Source organism: Aulonocara stuartgranti (assembly GCF_965226115.1).
Source record: "Aulonocara stuartgranti genome assembly, chromosome: 11".
Lineage (NCBI taxonomy): Eukaryota > Metazoa > Chordata > Actinopteri > Cichliformes > Cichlidae > Aulonocara > Aulonocara stuartgranti.
The window spans coordinates 1,225,432-1,249,778 of record NC_138947.1 but is presented as its reverse complement, the minus strand read 5'-3'; the positions used below and the strand labels follow the sequence as shown (position 1 = coordinate 1,249,778).

The 24,347-nt window shown below is 49.6% G+C and overlaps 2 protein-coding genes across 4 annotated transcripts; both read left to right on the top strand.

Moving 5' to 3' along the window:
- Positions 1-250: 250 nt before the first annotated feature.
- Positions 251-10,895, top strand: LOC309717431 (uncharacterized protein). Of its 3 annotated transcripts, XM_082552005.1 has the most exons (11): positions 251-525; positions 2,020-2,258; positions 2,356-2,428; positions 2,800-2,912; positions 4,015-4,715; positions 5,806-6,114; positions 6,295-6,355; positions 7,064-7,371; positions 7,470-7,559; positions 7,809-7,962; positions 8,165-10,895. In XM_082552005.1, the coding sequence occupies exons 4-11, from the start codon at positions 2,849-2,851 to the stop codon at positions 8,872-8,874; spliced, it is 2,397 nt and encodes a 798-aa protein (XP_082408131.1). In that variant the 5' UTR covers positions 251-525; positions 2,020-2,258; positions 2,356-2,428; positions 2,800-2,848; the 3' UTR covers positions 8,875-10,895. The 3 variants fall into 3 exon arrangements, with proteins under 3 accessions (XP_082408131.1, XP_082408132.1, XP_082408130.1); XM_082552006.1 differs by lacking the exon at positions 2,020-2,258 and having other exon boundaries at positions 8,183-10,895; XM_082552004.1 differs by lacking the exon at positions 2,020-2,258 and having other exon boundaries at positions 252-525.
- Positions 10,896-14,342: 3,447 nt separating this feature from the next.
- tmem116 (transmembrane protein 116) lies at positions 14,343-23,491 on the top strand. Its single transcript, XM_082552008.1, has 11 exons — positions 14,343-15,066; positions 16,770-16,816; positions 17,400-17,463; positions 18,237-18,368; positions 20,562-20,666; positions 21,587-21,636; positions 21,729-21,812; positions 21,906-22,041; positions 22,122-22,266; positions 22,361-22,440; positions 22,821-23,491. The coding sequence occupies exons 1-11, from the start codon at positions 14,977-14,979 to the stop codon at positions 22,989-22,991; spliced, it is 1,104 nt and encodes a 367-aa protein (XP_082408134.1). The 5' UTR covers positions 14,343-14,976; the 3' UTR covers positions 22,992-23,491.
- Positions 23,492-24,347: the final 856 nt, after the last annotated feature.

Sequence of the window (24,347 nt, the reverse complement as noted above, 5' to 3'; positions counted from 1 at the left end):
CAGGACGTGTCGAGGTCACATTTCAGAGGGAAGTCCCTAAAAAACAGGCAGCGCCGCCTTTCACAGAGGCAGCCTCGCCGCCGTGTTGCATATTTGATGAAGAGATGAATAAGCTCAAATATTCAGTTTGCCTTCATGTGGGAGGAAGAATAAAATAAAGGCCTTGGCTTGACCTGTGTGATAACCTGTCCATGAGTTCCAGGTGAGTAACCTCCAGGTTGTTGCAGTCTCACCCGCAGAGTTCACAGGTGACTGTGAAGCTGCTGCAGATGTTGGTGAGGCTGAGGTGAAGTATGATGACGTAGATGGAAACATCTGGCTCCTTTTGTGTCACCTCAAGTGTGCGTGAGCGCACGCGGACGCCCGCCTCTCGCTGCAGTGTTGTTGTAGTTCACCTTCCGGCCAGCGGCGGCAGCACTGTTGGGTTCAGTTGGGACTCACCTGCTGTCTGGCTCTTCATTTTTTTAAAAACATTCTCCGGTTTTCAGTTCTCCTGGAGTCGGTGTGAGTGCTGCTGACAGACAGGTGAGAGCTCCATCCGTACACCTGCAGGTTAGCTCGCCAAAGGCGGCTGTGAAGCCTTTAAACCGGCGCTCCGCCTCCATCACAGCTAATTAGCGTTAGCATGCGCTAGCCGCACTCACAGCTAAGCATCAGCCGCTCTGCTGTCAGGGATGCTCCTGTAACACCGTCGGGTTTAGATCCTTTTTCGGGCGTTTCTTTGCCCATTCTGTACGGACGAGTGTGTTTGAAGCTCCGGGCTTCTCTCTGAACGCTTTACGTTAACATAGCGGGCTAGCTCCTAGGCTAGCTGATGGGCTAGCTGGCTGTCCGTTTGATGCTCCGAGTTAAAGCACCAAAAACCATCAGCGTGAGCTCCGAGCTGCTGTCTGTGTGATCAGGAAGCTCCGAACACACACTTTAATGCTCACCGTGCGGTAAAGGAAGAAGAAACAGACAGTGAGAGCAGACAAAGACACACAGCGCTGTGCAAAAGTCTTGAGCCACCTCTCATTTCTTTATGTTCTGTGATGAAAACGTGAAATATGTGCAAACACTGAACCACTCGGGCAGCTTCCTCCAGCAGCTCTCCAGCCTGCTGCTTTGGATGTTTCTGCCGGTTGTTCTGTTCCCTGTCAGGATGATCCCACACTGCTTCAGGGGTCCGGGCTCTGGGGAGGCCCATCCATGACTTATGGTGTTCCACAGTGACGGTCCCACACCTGGGGCTCAGGTGGGGCACAGAACAAGAGAAGAGGGCAATTTCTAATTTATTTGGAGCACAAACAAAATTAATTGAACATTTAAAAATAAAACGTACAAATGGATTTCAAACATACTGTTCATGTGGACAATACACATTTGAACAAAGTTTACTTTTTGTATGAAAGATATTTTTGTTGGTTTGTATTTATTTTGTTATAAAGTGACTTTTTAATAGCATGAAGCTTAAAGGTACATTCACATTTTCTGTTCAGTCTCTTTCGTCCTGTAGCGCTGGCACAGTGTCCTGTAACGTTATAATAACAGTGTTCTTACAAACGCACCGATGTGTTTCTTTATCTCAGCTCCCTGTGACCAACAGAGCGCAGCATGCGGTACCCGCGGAGTCGAGCTCGGCTTCCCGTGTCGTTTTGCCGTCGACTGTGCGGCAGCATCACGTTGCTCACGACTGTTCAGTACTTAATCCCACAATTGATCTGAGTCTAAAACTGCCTGTGGCGATCCACTGCATGTGTTTCTATCCAGATGTGCTTTCACTGCGTTGGCAGGTGCTGCCAATCAGATGTTTCTAGATGTTCCTGCATGGTGGATCAAACTCTGATGATCATACTTGATCAGTTTGATCAAAGCTCTCCAACGCTGGCTGACATGCAGCTGAAACCAGGACAGAGCCTCCACCATGTCTCACAGATGGCTGCAGACTCACTTTTGGACCTCCTGACCACCTCGCACATACTGACCATGATTTGAACAGATAAAGGTTAAATTCTCCTTGTTTCCCTTCTGTTGGAGAAGTGGCCCCCAGTAGGGTAGCGGTCTGTGGGGAGGAGGCGTCCAGTGATACGTGGAGAGGTCCGGAGGATGATGAAGTTAAGCTGAGTGATGCTGTGTGCAAATGGAGAGGAGGCGGGGCTGCGGTGTATCGATCTAGCTGATTCAAAGCGACCGATCAGTGAAACATCCGTCAGCGTGGAGCGCCGAGGCTTCTTTTCAGGTCACGAGGACAGAGGAATGAGAGAAGACTCCTGATGATGGTGAGCCACGCTGGCTCATCGGTGTGTCATCAGGACAGAGTGGTGTCGCAGACGCTGACGAACGTTTAAGGTTGATTAATGTTTGCTTCTGTCTCAGTGTGAGGATTCACTCCAGCCGGGCGACGGCGGCTTCATGCGGCTCATCTCAGAGGAAACCAACCAGGCTTCAGGTACGTCTGCACACTAACACTCTGTGGTGCTTTCATTGTGAGCAGGAAGCTTGTGAACAATTGTTTATTGGTCGGAGCGAATGTGGTTCAGGGACCGGAAGGTCGCTGGTTCAATCCCCAGCTCTCTCTGTCCTGGTCCTTGTGTCCTTGGGCAAGACTCTTCACCTACCGCCTACTGGTGTTGGCCAGAGGGGCCGATGGTGCGATATGGCAGCCTCTGTCAGTCTGCCCCAGGGCAGCTGTGGCTGCAGCTGTAGCTGCCTCCACCAGTGTGTGAATGTGAGAGTGAGTGAATAGTGGGATTGTAAAGCGCTTTGAGGGTCTCGAAAAGCTCTATATAAATGCAATTATTATTATTATTATTATTTCAGAAGCCTGAAGGAGACGCATCAACACTGAGGAGGAGGAGAGCATGAGGAGATGAATGGAGTGAAGGAGGAGCCTGAGGAAACAGGAGAGGACTGTCAGCAGCTCCCTGCTCAAGGTTAGGGACCCTCGTTGGGTTATTTTAGTGTCAGAGCGGAGTTACGGGGGGAGCGCTGATATCAGGCCAAGGCTGGATCCAACAGCTCTGCAGGTATCAGCAACAGGCTGCAGGAGGAGCGTCTGCCCAGCGTCCTCCTCTACCGCTGCTCTTCTGATTGGTTTTCACGTGATTCATATTGAAAGTTGAAATCCTTTAAAACGTGATTTCTCTTTCTCCCCTTCTTTCCCCCAGTCAAGTCTGTCCCGCATTCAGTAAGTGAAAATAAAATAAACAATAAAAGGTGAATCAAATGGACCATTACGGCAAGGCTGGGATGGTCAGTTTGGTAAAGTAAATCCGTTGGGCATCTTTCTTTGCCTTTAGACAATAATTCTGATGCAAAAGAGCCAAACGGGACAGGCCAAAAAAAAGAAAAAAAAAGAAAATAGGAAACAAAATTGAGCTACTACTTTTCTATAGCAAATAGAAAAATATGCAAGACATTGTGTCCACCTGACTAGTCTATGTTCATTTAAGGGGGATTTGAAATACTAAGTTGATCCCACAAAACTTTAAAATATATCTTTATACATTTTTTTATTCCTCCCAGTTTGCAGATTATGCAACCCCACTGTGTGCCCTTCAACTGCCACAGCAATGTCAGTGTCATTACTGTAAAAGGACATTTTAAAAGCATGTGTAATATTCTTCTGATACATTCTTTCTAGGGTGTGCATAATATTACACGGCTCTTTGCGAGTACAATTACATGGCACTGCCTGGGACTGCGCCATATGAAATGAGAATGATTATGGCCAGTCTGAGTGGTTATGTTGGGGAAAGAACAGCGGGACTGTAACCTTCAGCACTAGGCATTGCTTATCTCTTCTACACACTGGGGAAAATGTGCTAATATAATTACTTTATAAGTATAAAGTATCCATGCTAAGATAATCCCAGTGGTCTCATCACTGTCCTCACCCATTACTATCTTCACATTTCATTCAACAGTCAAAGGTTAGATTTTAAAAATAAACACTCCAACATCAAAAAATAAATAAATAAAAATAATAAAATAAAACGTGATTTTAATGATCATTTATGTGTTTGTGTCCTGCAGGGGCGGGGCTCGATCCAGGTGTGCAGAGTCTCTCTGTACCAGATGAACCGGCTTCAGACAGCGCTCACCGGTCAAAGCGCCGCCACCGGTGCTCGGTATGCGGCCGGGAGTTTTCGCGTCCCTCCCGCCTGGTCGATCACATGACCGCCCACACGGGCGAGAAGCCGTACAGCTGCTCGCTGTGCAGCAAACGCTTCACAAAGAAGATAAACGTGGCGGTCCACCAGCGGGTTCACACCGGAGAGAAGCCGTATTCCTGCCCCGACTGCGGTGTCAGCTACGCCCAGCTCAGCTGCCTGCGGCGTCACCGGCTCGGCCACGCCGCAGAGAAACCCCACTGCTGCTCGGTGTGCGGGAGAGGATTCGTCCAGCGGCGCCACCTCGTCCAGCACGAGCGCACTCACACTGGAGAAAGGCCGTTCCTCTGCTCGCTGTGCCCCAAGAGCTTCGCCTCCAGGACGGGGCTCGTCGACCACCAGAAAACCCACACGGGACAGAACCTGTACTCCTGCTCCGTCTGCGAGAAGGTTTTCTCCACGGCGTCGTCCTTCAGGGATCACGTGAGGCTGCACACGGGGCAGCAGCCGCACCCCTGCTCGCTGTGCGGCAAGAGCTTCAACAGGCCGGGTCTGCTGAGGAAACACCTGCAGAAGCACGCCGAGCAGATCCAGGTGGTCAAAGTCGAAGGTGTCGACGGAGAGGTGAGTGTTACACAGGTGTGGTCACATGACTGCTGGAAGAGTGTGAAAGGAGGGATTGGTCTGTGTGAACAGTTTCCTTAGAAGTGTCACATTTTCCTTTTGTGTCGTGACTTAAAGTAGGCGAGAGGCTCGCTGTGATTGGCTGTTTCTGGCTCACGCGCCGCTCCTCGCAGTTTCTGTCTGTCATAAGCAATAAAATCAGGTTCAAGCTCAACGAACTGAAGCGTAAATTCACTTAGTTTCACTTAGTGTCACGCTTTGCCCTGACCTCCTCCAACTTCACACTGAAATTCTGGGAAAAGAGGCGGGAATTCATTTGGACCAGTCAAGCAGAATTCAGGACTCGGACGGATAACAGGAGAAACACCAAGTCCGAAGTTCTGTTTGGAGGTGGAGCTCACAGCGATCCAATTCAGTTTTAAAGCTCCAAAGGTTCTTTATATTGTACAGTAGACCCTACAACAATACATACAGAGAAAACCCAACAATCATATGACCCCCTATGAGCAGCACTTTGGCGACAGTGGGAAGGAAAAACTCCCTTTTAACAGGAAGAAACCTCGGACAGAATCAGGCTCAGGGAGGGGCGGGGCCATCTGCTGTGATTGGTTGGGGAGAGAGAAGGAAGACTGACGTTCTCTGAGGAAACATCAGACAATTCCCAGTGAAGTCGAACAGTAACGTGTCCCCCCACAGCTGGAGAACCAGATGTTGAACACCAGGTGTTAACCTGACAGCAGAGCGCTGGGACAGGGTCCCCTCTGCTCTCCTGGTTCCTCTCAGGGATCATTTTGTCTCTTCAACTCCAGGTCGGACTCATTATCGTAGTCGACGCCCTTCTGACCCCCGAGTCTGCGATTCGATTCTCAGGTCTTTATTTTAAGACACAACGTGTCGCCACAGAGGGCGAGATATCGGGTGTCTCGTCTGCACTCAGACAGACATTATCAGCATTACCTGTTTATTCTCTGCTTTCTCTTCCCGAGCCTGGTTCTGTCTTCCTCCTTGTAAAGATGTAAAGCTGCTGCTGTGAGTTGGTTTGAGCTAAAAGTTGAAGCTTCAGGTTGTTCTCCGTCTGTCTGAAACTCAGGGGGAGATGAATCTTCACTGCTTCCTGTGTCAGAAGGACTTCTTGTCTGTGGAGAAGCTGCTGCAGCACCGGCAGCTCCACCAGAGGGCGCAGCAGTTCACCTGTGGCGTCTGCGGCCGAGAGTTCGGCCGAGCGTCGCGGCTGAAGGAGCACATGCGCTCTCACACCGGAGAGAGGCCGTACCAGTGCGACGTCTGCATGAAGCGCTTCTCTGTGCTCAGAGTGCTGAGGAAGCATCAGGAGATCCACGGCAGGGAAGAGTGCAGCACCGCCGCCGCTGACGACCAATCACAGCCTTCAGACCAGCCGGTGAGCAGTCAGCCTCGACTTCAGAAACATGCAGAAATTGGAAATAAGTGCAGAATGTAAGAGGATTATTTGACGTCCTCAATGGAGGACGTGTTTGAAATGTAGGAGCCGCAGGTTAGCTTCATAATCTGCTCACAGCTGATGCAGGTAAACTGACCTCAGATCTGCGCTCTGTTCCAGAAAACGGGTGAATCGCTCAGCGGGATGAAAGTGGAGAACGGGAACGCAGACTCGGCGACCGGTGAGAAACTCCAGCTCCTCGTTTCAGACTGGTCGGCCCGTTCGCGCTGCGGCAAAGCAGCTTTTCATTTCATGCCACACGTTATGTTCTCCACAGTTTAGCTGTCCGTCCTTTTAGTCTGTGAGAATCCACGGAGGCTTTTTCTCCTGAATGACTCCAGAGTGTAAACGTTATCCCTGAACATCCGTCACATCTCAGCTAACACCTTTCCTCGGCGCCGGTGTGCTGCTGTTGGATGTTGGCGTGCTCCTGCGTGTCCTACAGCAGATTAGCTGGCGAGGACTCGGGCGTTAGGCAGTGTGGTGAGATCGAGACTGAGCTGTGTGAGTGAATTTAGTGCGGCATGAACTGAGTGATGTTTGGAGAGAGCAGTGAGGTCTGAACAGCTGTGGAGGACGTTTGCAGAGGGTTGTCAGGTCCGGTGATTGTGAATAATTCTGCATCAGGGACCAAAATAAGAAAAAGGATGTGACATTTAAAGTGACTGAGCTTATTGTTGTGTTTTAGAAAGTGGAACAAGTTCCTCTCACACTGGTCAGCGTCACTCGGGTGGGCTGTGGCAGTGGGTAAATCTGTGTGGGTGGGAACAGGCTGAAGGAACCGTGGAGCTCAGGTTTACACTGAAGCGAGCTTTAACGATACGGCACCAGGTGACATGAACAGCTGAGTTACGCACGTCCTTCACTCCCTCTTCCTGTTCGTCCTCAGACGGGAGCACCGATACTCCGAAGGAAAGCTCCTCCCACAGCTGCCTCAGCTGTGGGAGGAGCTTCCCGGGGATGTCGGCTCTCTTGGAGCACGCCAAGGTCCACGACTCGGAGAAGCCGCACCGCTGCCCGGTATGCGCGAAGATCCTCAGCAGCGCGGCCACCCTGCGAGTGCACAGGAAGACCCACATGGCCGACAAGCCGCACGCCTGCAGCATCTGCCCCCGGAGCTTCCTGAAGCCCTGCCTGCTGCGCCAGCACATGAGGACCCACATCAGGGACGGGCTCATCGCCGACCCCGCCGACAAGGTGACGCCCAGACTTCAAACCTCTTTCATCTGAGCGTGCGTTTGACTGAAGGCGGGAGATAGAAACTGCACTCAGATCAGATTTTGTGCATCTTTCAGGTGTTCTGGTTCGACATGAAGATCGAGGGCGGGAAGGTGGAGCTGGGGATGAAGAAGAAGGAGGAGGTGGATGAAGGCGTGAATGAGCAGGTAAGAAAACAGCTGGTCTCAGGTGAACCTGTGTGCAGGTCTGAGGTGCAGAGCGAGGTCAGCACAGAACGCAGCAGCTGTAAATGAAAGGCCTCACCGACAGACGCTCCGGTCCTCTGTGTGAACCCGCGTGCTCGCCATTCACATCACGTCACACTGATTTTAAATTACTTCCATTTATCTGGAGACATAATCACGCTAACATTTAACTGTAGTTTGATTTCCTCCTGTCTTTGTCTACTTCTACAGACCTCCGTAGATGTTTTCACCGGAGTTGAGCCCTCTGTTAACAAACCCCGCCCCACTGAGGGGCGGGGCAACAGCGAGGAGCATAAAGAGCCAGACGTGAGCGGGCTGATAAACTCTGATGGTGAGGAAGAGGACTGGAGGCCAGCGCGCGGCAGTGAGTCTTCATCTTTAACTAATTAGTTATTGATTGTTCCCGACTGGCTCTGTGAGGGCAGCGGCAGTTTGGTTTTTTTCTAAATGATGATTGGATGGCTGCATGTTTGACCCTGAAACGCTGACTGCCCTCATAAAGCCTGCAGGCACTCTCCTCAGCAGCAGTCGGTGTTCCTCTGAGTTCTCTCTGATGTCTCTGACAGACCCTGACGGGCCCACAGACCCTGACGGATCCACAGACCCTGACGGGCCCACAGTTCCTGATGTACCTTTACACCCTGATGGATCCTTAGATCGCGATGGGCCCACAAGTCCTCGCGGACCCTTGAATCCACAGGCCGACAGTGGGGCTGATGGGAAATCACGGCACTGCTGCCCCGTCTGCGGGCGCGACTGTTTCAAAGCGTCGGCGCTGCAGAAGCACCTGCGGATCCACTCGGGCGAGCGTCCCTTTCAGTGCCCCACCTGCAGGAAGAGCTTCATCCAGCACGTGCACATGACAGAGCACCAGAGGATCCACACGGGAGAGAGACCCTACACCTGCAGCATCTGCAGCAAGAGCTTCACCTTCTCCAGCGCGCTGCGCCGGCACCAGCGTCTGCACACCGACGCCCGGCCGTATCAGTGCCCCATCTGTCCCAAGACCTTCAAGCAGCGCAGCTCGCTCAAAGAGCACCAGCTGACGCACTCGGGCGTCCGCTACCAGTGCCCGCTGTGCAGCAAGAGCTTCAGCCGCGCCCTCGAGCTCACCTACCACGTGGACGTGCACTCGGAGGCTCGGCCGTACTTCTGCGACATCTGCCAGAAGAACCTGAGCGGAGCCCGAGTCTTCAGGAAGCACATGAAGAAGCACGAGCTGCAGCCAGCCGGGCTGAGGGAGGCCGGGACCTCCTCGACCAATGAGAGTCTCTGAAAGCGGTGAGAGAGGGAGGCCCGTGCTGGGAAAACCAGTGTGGACAAAAGTCAGCGAGTAACCAGTGAAACCAGTGTGAGTTCAGCCTCAGATATTAGAAGGACTTCAGAGGACGCGCTCAGTTAAATCTGTGTTAAAGGAAAGGTTCTGAGATGCTGTTAGCCCCGCCTCAGCTCACTTCCTGTTGCAGCTGTCATTACATTCCTGTCGTGGACGCAGTGAAGAAACAGGAAGAAGCATGAGCCTTCAGCCTGTATGCTAAGCTAGGCTAACAGCATCCCAAGTAACAGAACGAATCTCTGCCTCCAAACGAGCCACCGGTCCACAATCCGGCCGGCTGATTGGACCACACTGACCCTTTAACCAAAGTGCTTTTGGTGCCTGAACCACAGACGCGTGTCCGGATGTGACCCCTGAACTTTGCCGACAGCTTCTCATTTGGAGGTCACGTGTTTCAAACGAGAGGCGTGGTCACGAAGGGTTTTTCAAACTTTTAGTGCTCGTTGAATATTTGGTGCTACACATCAGCAGCCCTGGTTCTGATTTCATTTCTATAGAGGTAAAACAGCTGATACACGAAGGTCAAAGGTCAGCTACACAGAGGCCTTCGTGCTGTTGTAGAGTCTGAACTAAAAAACTGTCCCTGGACCAGTTTGTACACTTTTAAAGTCACCACGTCTTTAAAGCCTCTGAGCTCACCTGAACCTGAACCTGAGTTTGTTTCCGGAGCTCGAGCAGCTGCGTGTTCCTGCAGAACCACAGATTCCTCCACTACAACCAGGAAACACTAAAAGACGAGTGCTGAACGCTCCAACACTTCATCGCATCCTGAGGAAAGATCTGTGGAATTATGTCAACAACAGAAATATTCCCGTCACACGACTGATATTTTTCTACCAGCAGGTGGCAGTACGCCTCTATGAACTCTATGAAGTTTTATATCTACACTCACTGCCCACTTTATTAGGTACAGCTGCTGAGTTTACAGAGTACAGATCTCTGGAAGAAACTGCTCGGGTGGTGCCCCAGATCAGAGGAGAATGACCAAACTTATATAACTTATTATAACAAAGGTATGCAGAAGAGCGCCTCTGAGCACATCACACCCTGAAGCAGATGAGCTACAGAATATCTGCCACAACATCCAGGATCTCTCTGTCGGGAGGGCGTGATGGTTTCTTGGCACGTCCGTGACAAGTTCACCGTCCTCCAAACGCCTCCACAGTCACCACATGTCATGGATGCGGTCCACAGCTCTGCAGTAAGTCTGTGATGGTGTCACGTCAACACGGAGAGTCTCTGAGGAATGCTTCCAGAACCTCGTCGATGCTGGGAAGAAGAAACAGGGTCCAGTCCTGTACTGGCAAGGTGTAGCTAATAAAGTGGCTGCTGGGTATGATTTATCTTCTCTTGTTACAGCAGCTCAAGTTAAATACAACAACGTGTAACAGGGAGCTTAAATGAGTGGGATTATGTGGCGATCGTGGCTCAAGAGTTGGGAGTTCGCCTTGTAATCGGAAGGTTGCCGGTTCAAGCCCCGGCTCGGACAGACTCGGTCGTTGTGTCCTTGGGCGAGACACTTCAGCCGTTGCCTACTGGTGGTGGTCAGAGGGCCCGGTGGCGCCAGTGTCCGGCAGCCTCGCCTCTGTCAGTGCGCCCCAGGGTGGCTGTGGCTACAATGTAGCTGCCATCACCAGTGTGTGGATGGGTGGATGATTGTGTATAGTGTAAAGCGCTTTGGGGTCCTTACGGACTAGTAAAGCGTCATACAAATACAGGCCATTTACCATTATGTCCATGAATGAAACTGAAATCTCCGCCAGGTGAGAATACCTGTGAGAGTTTCTACGTCACGTCCAACAAACCTTTCACTTCCCCATGAGGGATTTTCCCACGAGTTGTAGATATTTCCTGTGTTTAAATGTTTCCATGTTCAGTCTGTGGGAAGCAGACAGGAATCTGAGGTGTCCCAGCATGGAGAGAGTTTATAATCTGAAACATTAAACTGAGACCTTCACAAACTGTTCGTGCATTTTATTATTTACATATCAAATGCATTTATGGGGTAAACGACCGCCGTCTCTGGGCTGTTCGGTGGTGTGCAGAGCACCACCTCTGATTCTTAGCTACATCTTCGCTCACCCCAACCGGCTGCAGCAGATGGCCCCGCCCCTCCCTGAGCCTGGTTCTGCTGGAGGTTTCTTCCTGTTAAAAATGAGTTTTTCCTTCCCACTGTCGCCAAAGTGCTGCTCACAGGGGGTCATATGATTGTTGGTGGTTGTTTCTGCTGATGCAGAGTTTTCACTCTACAGTACGAAGCACCTGGGAAGGAAAAACTCCCTTTGAACAGGAAGAAACCGCCCAGCCTCAGGGAGGGGCGGGGCCATCTGCTGCGACCGGTTGGGGTGGGTTTAATGTGTAAGCACACTGTTTTTTTTTTCTTTTTGGCGTGCCGTTTTGGACTGTGGGGGTCCATCAGAGAGAGCTTCACCAGATTGGGCATTTGCCAAGAGGCCTGGTACCACTGGATGGCACCGGAATTAAACGATTCTGTAGCAAAGCAGTAGGAGGCCAGGATTGCTCCAAAGCACCAAAACAGGACAGCTCAGCGTGAAGAAGCCGCTCTCAGCTCTTTAAACGCTCCGACGCGTGAAAGCGCCGCCGAACGATTCTAGGACGAGGCGTGGTCTGTTCCACTCCTGATGTGTTTTGGTCATCTAGTGATGTCACGAACATAGATCATTCATGGCAGTGAGACACAAACAAACAAATACCACTGAAGCTCTTTCAGAGTAAAAGCTCTGCTGATCCTGCTGACTCGGCTCCTGTTCATCAGGCGCTGGCTCGTGTCTGTTGCTGTGAGCTTGGAAGAAGCCAAACACCTGCTCACAGAGCCTCACTGACGCCTCCAGGTGTCAGACACCTGCAGCACGGCCTTCAGGCTGCTCGCGTCAACACATCTGGAGATGTTCTGCATATTTTTAGTTCACTGGGTTTTTCCTGAAGTCATATTTATTTAGTTCTCTCTTAATTATGTCCCCCATCTATTTACTTACCATGTTAATTTCACTTCCTGTGTCTCTTCCTCACGTCACCACAGCTTGTGGAGGCCTGGTTACTGCCTGTTACTACAGTTCACAGTGCAGGAGCTAACAGCAGCTAACGTGGTTAACTCGACACGGTGCTGCATCTACTTTTAATTTCTTTTTATTGTTTCTAGCTTCACCTTTTCTTCAACTTCTTCCACAATAATTTTTTTCTACAAGCTGGAACAGCAACTAGGGGAGGGGCCTGTGTCATTAAGGACTCTGATTGGATATTCCAGGCCAACCCTGTGGGCTGGTAATTGGGCCTGCAGCCCGGCTCATCGGCCCAAAAGTGCGCTGGCCCAGGGGGAAGATGCTGTGTGTCCCAGATCAATTTTGTTTTTATAATTATTATTGAAGACATTGTTGAACATCTTTGAAAAGGGGGCAGCTCACAGTACAGAAGCACATGTGGCACAATCGAGCCGATCATGTCAGAGTGTGTCTGTGACGGTGGCGACCCGGGTAGTGAAGATTATTCGAACATTAAAGATTATTAATAACACAACGCAGATTAGTTTGCTTTGCAAATTCCATCAGTTGTATTTAACAGAAATGGATATATATCCTTTGTTTTTGTATCCTTATTTAACAGATTTTTGACGTCTTGGACTTTGAGTTCTTAATTCAAATTCATCGTCTTGATTTTATTTTTGTACATATTAAAATGATAAGCAACATCTTTGCAGGAGGTCTCCTCTCTCCAGGAGCTCACTGCTGGTGGGGGAGAGGTGTAGGAGAGGTGGAGAATGAGCTCAACCTGGGTGTTTATTGTCTTGTGTAGTCTGAGAGATGATTGGATGATGGGTCGGGTGCAGTTTTCTCTGCAATGGGGTCGGGTGGGGCTGCCCGGGGTTATGTGGGGCTGGGCGGTGCCGCTGCCGGGTGCCCCAGATGGGCTCCGGATGGGCCTGGGCCCCCTGGCCTTGGTGGACTCCAGGGAGCGGGGGTGCCTACTGGGGTCAGCGGGGCAGCTGGCCCCGGGGAGGGGCCACTTCCCCTTCCTTTCTTCCCTCCCCATCCTCAGGTGCCTCCCTCTTCCCGCTCCACCACACCCACACACATGCAGGGCTTGGGGTGCAGGTGTGTCACTAGGGTGGGGCACTCCCCCTCTGTCCCCTTCTGGACGCCTGTGCCTCAATTTTATTCCGCAACCTAGACATCCACATTACTCACGCTCTCACATAACACCTACATATAGGGTCTTGGGGCTGGGCACGCTACACGGCATCCAGAGGATGGTCTGTGTATTCAAACCCACCTCTGGCGCCGGTGCCCACCTCTCAATTTGAAACACGTATAGACACTGAGGGTTTGGGGAGGAGCCATGCTGCTCTCTGGCAGGAAGCACCGTGACCAACGTTCCCTGTAATGTTTCATGTGTCTGAACACACAAACTCCCTGAGCGGACACTCGGACCACTGTGAGCGACAGCAGACGTGCACTGTGGTCACGCCAGCATCGAATCATCCAAGTTACATGTTTATTAAAATAATCAAATTACAGCATTAAAGGCTGGGGGGAGGTTTGTTTTTGTTCACAGGCTTTCGAGCGTTATCCTTATCAAACGCAGTTTTTACCGTTTCTTCCTGCAGTAAATATAAACAACGACAGTATTCAGGAAGAAAAACAAACATTGCAGATATTTTATCATAACTCTGGTTTTACGTGGCCGATCAACACAATTTACAAACTGGTATAAAGTCCTCACTTTGTCCGTCAGTTGTTCCGTCTGTCCTGCTCACATCTCCAATGGTTGTACACGTTGTCATTAACGTGGCTTCACTCCACATCAGCCGCTTTGCTAAAACACCGGTGTCGCACATAAGGACGCTGTCATAGCCTGTCAGCGATGTTGATTGGCTGCGTATATACGAATGTGAATCGCATCATTGGCTGGACTTTGGGATGAGGTGGCATCGTTCTGATCCCATACGGGAGCAGCCAGTCACTGACTAACACTGCAGAACAGGATTGTTAAAGTTTAAGTTTCAATTCAGGTTGGATTTTTTGTGCGCAGAGACGTGCCAGCAGTGCGCAATTGCGCACGCGCGCAGCTTAGAGGGAGCATTGACCATGCGCTCCTGTGTTTTAAATGCACTTTAGAACAGCACGCAGCAACACTACATATCAGTGTCTTCACTCACCCCTGTTCTCTGTTAACCGTCGGGGCTGGGAGGAGGTGCTGGCCGTCAGATTGGGGTCTGGGATGCGGGGCCTACCTGCTAATGGAGATAAGGGGGCGGTCTGCTTGTCTCCACTTCAGGGAAAAGGGTTACATCTCCTGGGTCTAGGTACGGTTTGCCCCTTTGTGGCGAGAGTACCTGGACCTGGGATGTAGAGAAAGTTTGGGGAGTGTCTGTCTCCATGTCAGGTGAGCGCCGAGGATTTGTTTATGTGTATATGGGGGTGGGAATGCATGTTTGTGTCTGCGTGCGCCTGTTCGTCTATATGTCAGGTTGGGTCTTAGACTCCACCTCTCTGGGAACATCTCAGGCTCTCCGAGGTATGGAGGCTTATCTCCCATCACCACTCTCCCTGAATAAAATAAATACATAATTATAATAAAGGTCAATCAAATGGACCAACATGGCACGGCCATGATGATCCGCTTGGCATCTTTCTTCAGGGAATAGTTCTGATGGCTAACGATCCAAACGGGACAGGGAAAAAGATCAGCAGTTCCCTCAGGAGTCCTGAGCTAATACATAAAGTATAAGTAACTGAAAATACTGAGCATATCACACAAGTACTGGAGTAGAAGTACTCACAGCTGCTGCGTCTTCATTTAATTATTTATTCAATTTAATAAAAGCGAAGCTGCGGCGTCGTCAGGCAGGTGGGTATTCCCCTCACGGGCAGGGGGCGTGGTCAGAGCCCCGGGGGCGGGGTCAGCGGATACCGTGCCATCCCGCAGGATAAAAGCTGGTCCCGACAGCCTACGGGAGGCTCAGCTGACCGCTCCAGGACCAGGCACGATCACGTGACCTTCTCACCTTCAGCTTGATTATCTGAAATGCTCAGAGAGTTTCTGATGTCTTCAGACGAGATGATTATGACCAACCACACAGCAGCAAACACCACCGGAGCCGAGGACTGGACGCAGGTGAGCTCATCGCGATCAGCACCTCCTGTGCTCTCAGAATCACTGCGCACATTCAAGCACTTTAACGAGCTCAGCAGCTTTACATGCGGCTGGATAAACGGTGTGACGTGGAAATAAACTCGAACTATGTGTTATTGTGGGATCTACAACAATACAATAACAATAAACAACAACAGTCGTGATTTGGTGCTGCATGAATAAAGATAAGCTGTTTTCCATACTCGTATTATTAGATTATATTGATGTAGACGCGTGATGCCGCAGCTCGTTCTGTGCCTTAAAGGGACAGTACACCGCGCTGCTACTCTGTGTGAACAGACCATCCAAGTGTGATTTACTCTGAGCCACGTCCAGGATGTGTTCGGCTTGTTTTCTGTGGTGAGTCTCGGTTTGTTCCGTCTGCACTCGGAGACTCCGTCAGTTCAACATCTGCCAAAAGTCCAGTAAAACAATCAGCTCGTACTTTTGTGCTGCTGCACTAAATCGAGCATCTCTCACTGAAGGAAGTGAAATAAATTCACAAATTTCACTTCCAATAAAAGCTTTGAAGTGCTCGCGCTCACCGCTGAACAATAATAACCTGATGGTTTAATGCAGAAGCAGAGAAAGCAGTCATCATAAACACACACTGGGTTCCTCTCACTCTTCATTTGGTGCACAACTCATTAGAGACAGACTCAGTGATGAGAAACAGGGTCGCTGTATGAAGAGTTCCATGATGAGTCATATTTATATGTATTTATTCTCTTGTACATAATCATGGATTTGTTTATTTTAAAATGTCTATTGATCTTGATCATAATTAAATATATATTATATGTATTATATTTATATAAAGTAAATATAAACATTTACTTAAAACATTTTATTCATATTTATACTTTGATGTATTCTCACAGACTGTATTTAAAAGATGGGTGATTCTTAAAACAGGAAGTTAGCATTTTCTCGTGCACAGGGTCTATTCCCCGAGTTATGTGACGCGTCCATCGGAGTGTGAGAGCGTCAGATAAAATGACTTTCGTGAATGTTGAAAGCTGTCACCTGCTAACTGCTGCTCACTAACGTCCAGATAAATCTGCGAATTACACTTAGCAGTGAGGTTACCACGGTAACGTCACTGCTGCAGCCTCTGCTGGACGTCAGAGGAACTGCAGTTTGTGATGTTTGGACCGTGTTTAGTTTTATTCTGTGTAGGAGGAGGCCGCGGTCAGCGGGCACTTTGAGGGTTGTGCGCACTTGCCGTTATCTTGTTGGTCTTTTTGTGTGTTGAAAACTGAATTTCAACCCTCATCGGTGTAAGACGGTTAAACTGACATCTTAAAAAGAAGTAATAATGAGACTACAACGGTTTCCTTTTTCTCCTCTCGGAGTGAATTTCTGAACTTCCTCTGGGGTTTTTTGTGTTTCCCCCACAGTTTGTTTGTCTCTATTTTTAACACTTTCACTCCCACATCTGCAGCTGATGTTAACTGACCTCACCGAGAGACGAACACTCACTGCAGCATCGATTAAAGCACAATCGCTTTAAGAGTCACGCAGCTCTAAGAGCTCGAATAAGTAACAAAAGAGCGTTTGATGTTTGTGCTTCATCGTGAAGAAATGTGAAGTTTGCAGTGTGTGTGTCTGTGTGCGCGTGTGCAGACACCTCAGTGTGTGTCTGTGTGTGTCAGCCTGCTGACCGCCTGCCTGTTTCCCTGCAGGTGTACGTCGTGGTCAGTTGGATCCAGCTCGTCATGGCTGTGCTCAGGTCAGTGTCTTCATCCTCCACAGGCACAGCTGGAAAGTAAAGAAAAGCCATTCATGAGTAATTTAGAGCTTATTTGACTTCAGTCAAGTTCAGCAGCAGTAACTGTCGTCATTACTGTTTTTATCAGGAGTAAAACTGGAAACATGACTGGGAAAGTCAAGATACTCTAACTACATTTTAGTGACACATACATTTGACCTTTTGATATGTAACGTAGGCAAACTGAGTAGGTGACCCACAGAGCTACTGTCTAAAACCTGAACACCTACACGCTGTTTTTTACTGTAAAACTCTGAAATCCTGCATTTTTAATAATCCGAGTCGTCGTCTCGGCCGGACTGTTGGACGTTCCTGTACAGAGGCTTGTTTGTAATGGGCTGCGTCAGAGCACATTAGGCTTTTATTGCTGGTTCATTTACCCAGTGTGGGACCAGTGGGAAAGACCTGAGGGGTCAGAGGTCACAGCGCTCAGACAATAGAGGCAGGCGCAGTTCCAATCAGCTGTTTTTCTTTCACGCCATCTTTATTAAACACCGAGCTCTTCCAGTGAGGTTCCACTCATCATGTGTGTTTGTGTTTGCAGCATTCTGGGTTCAGGCTCCATCATCTGCTGCCTGATGTTACGGGGACTCAGCCGGAAGCCCGAGGTCAGCCGCTTCTCTGTTCTCTGACGCTTTGCACAAACTGTGTGAGATAAACTGTGGTCTGAACTTTAAAGTTAAAATAATTAAGAGGAAGTGCTTATAAAAGCTGGACGTGGCCGCTGTGAAATCACCTTTTGTGTTATCGAGTTCTCTTTTCCAAACCTCAGCCCGAGCCGCTGATTTGAAACTAGGCGTGATGAGAGGGGGCTGAACGCTGACACTGTGCCTATTGTTCAACGCTGCAACGAGGTCAGATTTCCCCGGCGCAGAGGCATCACTTTAGGACACTCAGATGTAAAGATGTACTGTCATTCACATGTTTACATTCAGTTCTGCTTTCTAACCTTCATGTGGATAAGAATGAAAACATTACGTAACCGCTGGGTGCACTCATCGTTTTATACAGAAGAGTCTCTAAGTAGGACAAAGACACCCGATCAGCCACAAAGAAGCCCCGCCCTTCTCGAGTCCTAATGAGGTTCATAAAACCGCCGTCGTGTTTATTGAGTGAGACGCGAAACCCACCAGAAAGGTCTTCAGGTGAACAGGAGACTCGTTTTCTCCTAAGCTTCTGTCCAATCAGATTTGCCTCTACAACCAGGAGTCGCCCCCTGCTGGTCATCTACATTAGCCTCGCTCCGTCCTCCGTCCAGCTTTTAAAATCCTTTCTCAGCACGCTGTAATCCCTGTGTGTGTGTGTGTGTGTGTGTGTGTGTGTGTGTGTGTGTGTGTGTGTGTGTGTGTGTGTGTGTGTGTGTGTGTGTGTGTGTGTGCAGCTGCAGCCTCTGATGCTGCTCAGCGTCGCAGACCTGCTGCTCGCCGTGTGCTGGCTGATCGGCTCCATCCTGTTCTTTAAAGACTGCACAAGCCGGAGCACGCACTGTTACTACCTGCACATCGTGGAACAGGTGAAACAACTCTACACTGGACTGCTGTGGTTATACTGTAAGACAAGGTGACCCACGGAGTACAATCAAACTGAAAGTCCCGAGGGTCCCGAGGGTTTGTGTGTGTGCGGACCCCAGGCCAACTTTATTGATAAAGCTACTAAAATAAAATAAACAGAGACCGATCGCTGGCACGAACTCCGATCTGACGGAGCAGCAGCTCTGACAACACGACGCCACACACGATTTTCCAGATGGGTTAGGTGATTCCAGCGCGGTGGTCAGACCACACTGGTAACACTTCCACCTTCATCACGTGACCCCAACATGTTCAAAACCAAGCTCCGCTTCAGACGGGCTGCCTTTGTTCTCTTTACTTTGTTTCAGGGGAAAGTTTTCAGAGTGAAGCGTGGAGCTGCCGAGGGATTTCCATATTCTCAAAGCAAAGTGTTTCCTGAGAAGTCAGCCAAAGTCGACCCCACACACAACTGAAATAGCATGTTCCAAGAACCAAAAAAACAAGAACTTTCACACAATAAAGTCAAATGTTTAACACGTGGAGCACATTTACAGCTAAAAGCAGTCATCAGATTATATCCATAGTTATCAGAAAAGAGTTTTTTAACCACACAAGAGTAAGTTTACCAAGAGGATTTGTGCTAAAGGGCAAATCACCGAAAAAAGGAAAAGGAAGTGGCAGGAGAAAGGTCGGGGCAGCAATCGTGATGAAAAATTGAAAGAGAAACAAAAATAAATTCAATCAGCTCCAAGGAAACAAAACTAAAGAGAAACTGGGAGAGCTGCAGAGCTGAGCTGCGTCTCGTCCGGATCGTAACCTGCTGAGCTTCTCTCCTCTAAATGTTTCATCATCAGTGACTCATCCAGCTCGTTCAGTCCCGTTTACATCAAATAAAACTGGGTGCGGTTTTACCTCTGTTTCTATGACAACCAATCCAGCACCTGAGGACGAGCGGGTAAATGACAGCTGTGTCCCAAAACGTCGGCTGCATCCTCCGGAGGCCGCGTTTGAAGGCCGATCACGTCACAGCCAGGCGACGAAGGCTGTCCCAATTCGTCGACTCCTTCAAATGCGTCCTTCATTTCCCCGAATTTGAAGGATGGGTCGGGTGTGTCCTTCGTGGCACACCATATCCCAGAATTCATAGCGCGGCCCAGCCAAATTTCAGTTTCCAACAATAGCGGCTGCTACTAAGTTTTAAAATTACTCTTATTAATCTTTCTGGGTCACAAAATAAACTTTTAGCATATTTCCAGGCGAGAAAGTAGCTTTGTAAACTTCAAATATCTGCTCGGTTTATCAAGACATCGCATATTTGCAAAAGTGCGCCGACGTTTTCGGAGACGTCTGTTACCCACCAGCTCGATAGCGAGCCGGGGGGTTCAATGGTCACTCCAGCCGGCGAGAGCAGCGGACTCCCGGCTTCATCGTTTTCAGACCCCCGCTCTGTCGCTACTCAGGTTAAACATGATATTGAAGTCACTCGGAGAACTTTCCTTTTTTCTGTGTTTTATTTGTTCCGGAGTAAATCGTTTGGCTGAGATCAAAGTTATTAGATTATTAGATTAAATAAAACTTTATTAATCCATCGGGTGGGTTCCTCCGGGATTTTCACACAGCTGAATAAACGTCAAACAGAAAACTGATTAAACAGAAGTGTGAGACAGTCGAGAGTTTACTCCAGTGTCCTGTTATATTTTAGATAGCAAGGAGCAGACGTGGAGTTTATTAAACTCCACCCACACAGCGCTGACGCTGATCTGAAGGCGAGACCGTCCCATTTCACCGTCTCGCACTTCCGGCCTTCTCGGTCTTCGAAGGACCCGGCCCACGTAGACCGCGAAGGCCGGGTCCTCCGAAGGATGCGGCCGACGTTTTGGGACACAGCTGACGTCTCTGTTGCCAAATATCTATCGAGTGAGCTATTCTGGCCCAGATGACCAGGTCCAGATCCTGAACTGGGTCATTCTGGGATGAAATGGAGCAGCAGAACCAGGACAGAACACAGCCTGGAAGCAGAAAAACATTCCTGACCCACATCTCCCACTCAGAGCAACAACCCCGGGTCAGCTGCCCCTTTTGGCTCTCGCGCTCTATTAAAGTCTGAAAAGGGGGCGGGGTGTCAGGTGACCTGTTTAGAAAATCAGCGCGGCGAACGTGAGCGAGGATTTGGCTCATCACAAACTCTGTTTCAGGTTTTCTACATGGCCTCCTTCTTCTACACCCTCTACTACATTTGGAACCTCTACAAAGGAATCAAGGAGAAGTACTGCAGCTGCATGGATGGATACTCTGTACAGGTACAGACACATCTGTCCAGCTGCCAGGGCAGCAAAACACACACAACAGGTAGTAAACAAAGCTTTCAGGGTTTTGTTTGCAGCTCATAAAGCTTTAGAATAACACAAAGGGCAAACCTGACAGGGTCAAACTCTGCGCGGCCCACAGCTCCCAGAGGCTCGGTAAAAGTAGAATGGTGGGGAAACCTAAGAGGATAAAAAGATGCTCCAGTGTCCTGACGGGGCACAGACCTCCCCATGTTTGGTCCTGATGCTTCAAAATAGTTTTGATCTGGTACCTGATCACTTCGGTGCAGCATGAACAGCTTTGTTTGTCTCAGTAAACATGAGGCTTTAAAATGATTTTAAAGGGCCTTGAAAAGCTTATGCACACATCCAGACTGGACGACTGTAACTGCTCTACTCGGGCCTCCAACACTCTTCTCTTTACCAGCTTCAGTTAATTCAAAATGCAGCTGCGCGTCTCTTAACAGCTACGAGAATCTACGAACGCATCACTCCAATTTTAGCCAAACTACATTGGCTCCCTGTTAAATATCGCATAGATTTTAAAATTCTTTTGTTCGCTTTTAAAATTCTGAATAATTTAGCATCCAGCTCTCTCGCTGAACACTTAGATCGGCCAATCACAGGCTCCCAGCACAACCTAGGTCTCGGTGACCGGGCCGTTGCAACCGTGGCACCCAGACTCTGGAATAACCTCCCTGTTCATGTTCGTACCGCCGAGTCGATCCAGTCTTTTAAATCACGTCCTGAAACGTATCTTTGTACTGTGGCTGTTGGTTCTAACGAGTTGGCTGTTCTAGCTTGTTGTTGTCGCCTGTCTCATGCTTTTACTGTGAAGCACTGTGGTCAACACTGTTGTTTTAACATGTGCTCTATAAATACATTCTGATGTGATATTTTGCATCCTTGTGCAGGTTTCCAACCGAGTGAGCACGGCGGGTAAAATCGTTGCTCTGGTTTCATGGTGAGTGAGCAGCAAAGCCTCACTCTGTGGATGCATGCAAACACACACACGGTGGTACTGATAACAGTGTGTCCTGCTCTGTGTGTCTGCAGTCTGCTTCCTGTGCTGCTGATGCTGCCCGTAATCATAGAGGGGAACATCAGCCACTGTCAGGCCAACCTTACCGAACCCTACAGGTGAGGCCAGAACACAAAGTGTTCACGCCGCGAGCAAATCCACCGATTGCTTCCACGCAGAAGCTCAGTGGGCTTTTTTCCACATCCGACCAGGTGTCTGATGATGCACACCGGAGCGCTGTTCCTGATGTCGGACGAGCAGCCGATGAGCCGAAGCTGCCTGTACCTGCACACCTACCACATCACCGTCTTCCTCATCACCGTGCTCGTCACCCTCCTCAGCATCACGGTGAGTTCACGCTCGTCGCACAGACGCGTCTTATTCTACGAACATCACGTGGAGGTGACCTCCCCTCTCCCCCCCCACAGGTCCTCGTGGTCAAAGCGCGCTGTATTTACAGGCGCATCGTGACCTCTAACGGTTACCTGGGCAGCGAGCAGCGGGCCTCGTTCAGCGTGATGGACCGGAGGATGGTCCTGTACCCGCTGGTCTTCGTCTTCTGCTGGGGTCCAGGTTTGTTCGGCGCGGACTCTGATTGGTTCTTGTTGGCGACAGACGCAGTCAGCGAGGTTTCAGCGTGTCTTTGTTTGTCGTGTTGTTTCCTCAGCGGTGATCCTGGCGTTTCTGCGAGTGGCGGATCCCGCGGCGTGCCAGGGCAAAGCCGGGGTGGTGCTGTACATCCTGCAGGTGAGTCGGTACCAGAGAAACACGACGGCGTTTACGCTCTGAGCTCGTTCAGCCTGTTTTTGGTGGCGTGTCGTCTTTTCCTGTTGAACAGTTTGTTTGATTTGGATCTTTTGACAGCAGTCGAACATTTTGTGGTTGAATTTGTGTGTCGGGCTCATTTTGTGGTCTTTGAATGTTCTCTTTGTGTAACTATGTCTCATTAAGCTTCCTTTTTGTGCCGTCTCGACTGCTTCACTGGTCTTTTGTTGCTTTCTGTGCGAGTCATCACGTAGGATATCTCAGGCTCATCGTTGTGGTTCTTTTTGTCGTAGTCACACGCCTCTCTCAGGTTGTTTCACGTGTCTTTCGTGCAGTGACCCGAGCGTGTCTTGTGTCCTCAGGCGTTAACCTCGGCCTCTCAGGGCTTCTTTAACTGTCTGGTCTACGGATGGATTCGCGTGTACCTGCGGCGAGCCCGCAGGACGTTTTCGTCTCGAGACGCGGACACTCAGACGCCTCTGGTGCGAGCGCAGAAGAGGAGAGGCTACCAGACCCTGCAGACGCTCGCCTGAGACACACTGAGACCGAGGGCGTGTCTCTGCCAGCTGCCTCGAGAGGAGAGTCTGAACTTTCGCTTTCCTCGAGGGGGGAAACACTTTGTTTCTGCATCAAACTTCCACCTATGATCCTGAACCACTGAGGCGAGAAAAAAGGGAAGAAGCAGGAGGGGGGGGGGCTTTACACCGAGAGGAAGAGCGACGCCGAAAACAGGATTTGAAAGAGACGCGACATCGTCACCTGTGAGCTCCGTCGCACGGACGGGCCTCACAGGGGTTTGTTCAGGCAGGTCACATGACCCCTGCTGGTCACCGGCGCACAGTGAAAATGAAGACGCGTTTCTTTGGACGTTTGTATGTTTTATGAAATGTGCAAATGACAGAAAATTATTCCTTGTGTTTAAAAAAACAGATTTAATCTCTGAGACTTTTTGTAAATATGCTCCTTTAATCACATCTGAATTTGTTTTCCTTTTATTTCTGTTGACTGCATTAAAATAGAGATTTCTACAGAACGCAGTCGTCGTTTCCTTCCTGTCATTTGCGGCTCCATTTCCACTCTTAGACTCCAGATGCTTTTCCTTACTCTTCTTAGATCAGCTCATCTGTCTGACACCAGCTCTCTTTAGACCCTCCCTTCCCCTGTGGTGGGTCTGCGCCTCCACAGGCCCCACTGGTTTAGAAACTTATTCTCAACAACAACACAATCAGCGATCGATCGATTTTACTTGCTAGCAAGGGAAGGCTGGTTGGAACAGGCTCTTGGAGCTCAACGCTCCTCACCCGACTCAACCCAACTTCTTCAGAGAGGAGCCTTTCTCACAGCTGTTTACTGAAAACAGTTACACAACAGTAAACACAAGCACCTCCCCTCACAAACCCCCCTATGGTTCTAAAAGATAAGGCTGTGTGTGTGTGTGTGTGTGTGTGTGTGTGTGTGTGTGTGTGTGTGTGTGTGTGTGTCATGGTTGCGCGTTTGTGTGACCTGCTGATCACAGAAGGACCATAAAAGCAGGAAGCTTACCACACAGGAAACAGATCTGCCTAAGAAAGCCTCCCCTGGGAGGTGGTCAGGATCAAAGGAATGTCTTTGATCATATAGTTTAAACTAAGACTTACAAATTTAAGAAACACAATGACAACAATTAACAACTTGACTCCAACACCCTGCCTGCTTTCTTTTGATTGGGAAGCTTGTGGAAGCCTGCTGAGGGGCTACGTGTGCTCTGTGGGTGCTCAGTGCCTGTAGAACAGGGGTGTCGAGGGCCGGTGTCCTGCAGGTTTTAATAGCACCCTGGGCCAACACACCTGATTCACATGATTAGTTCATTAGCAGGCCTCTGGAGCACTTCAGGACATGTTGAGGAGCTC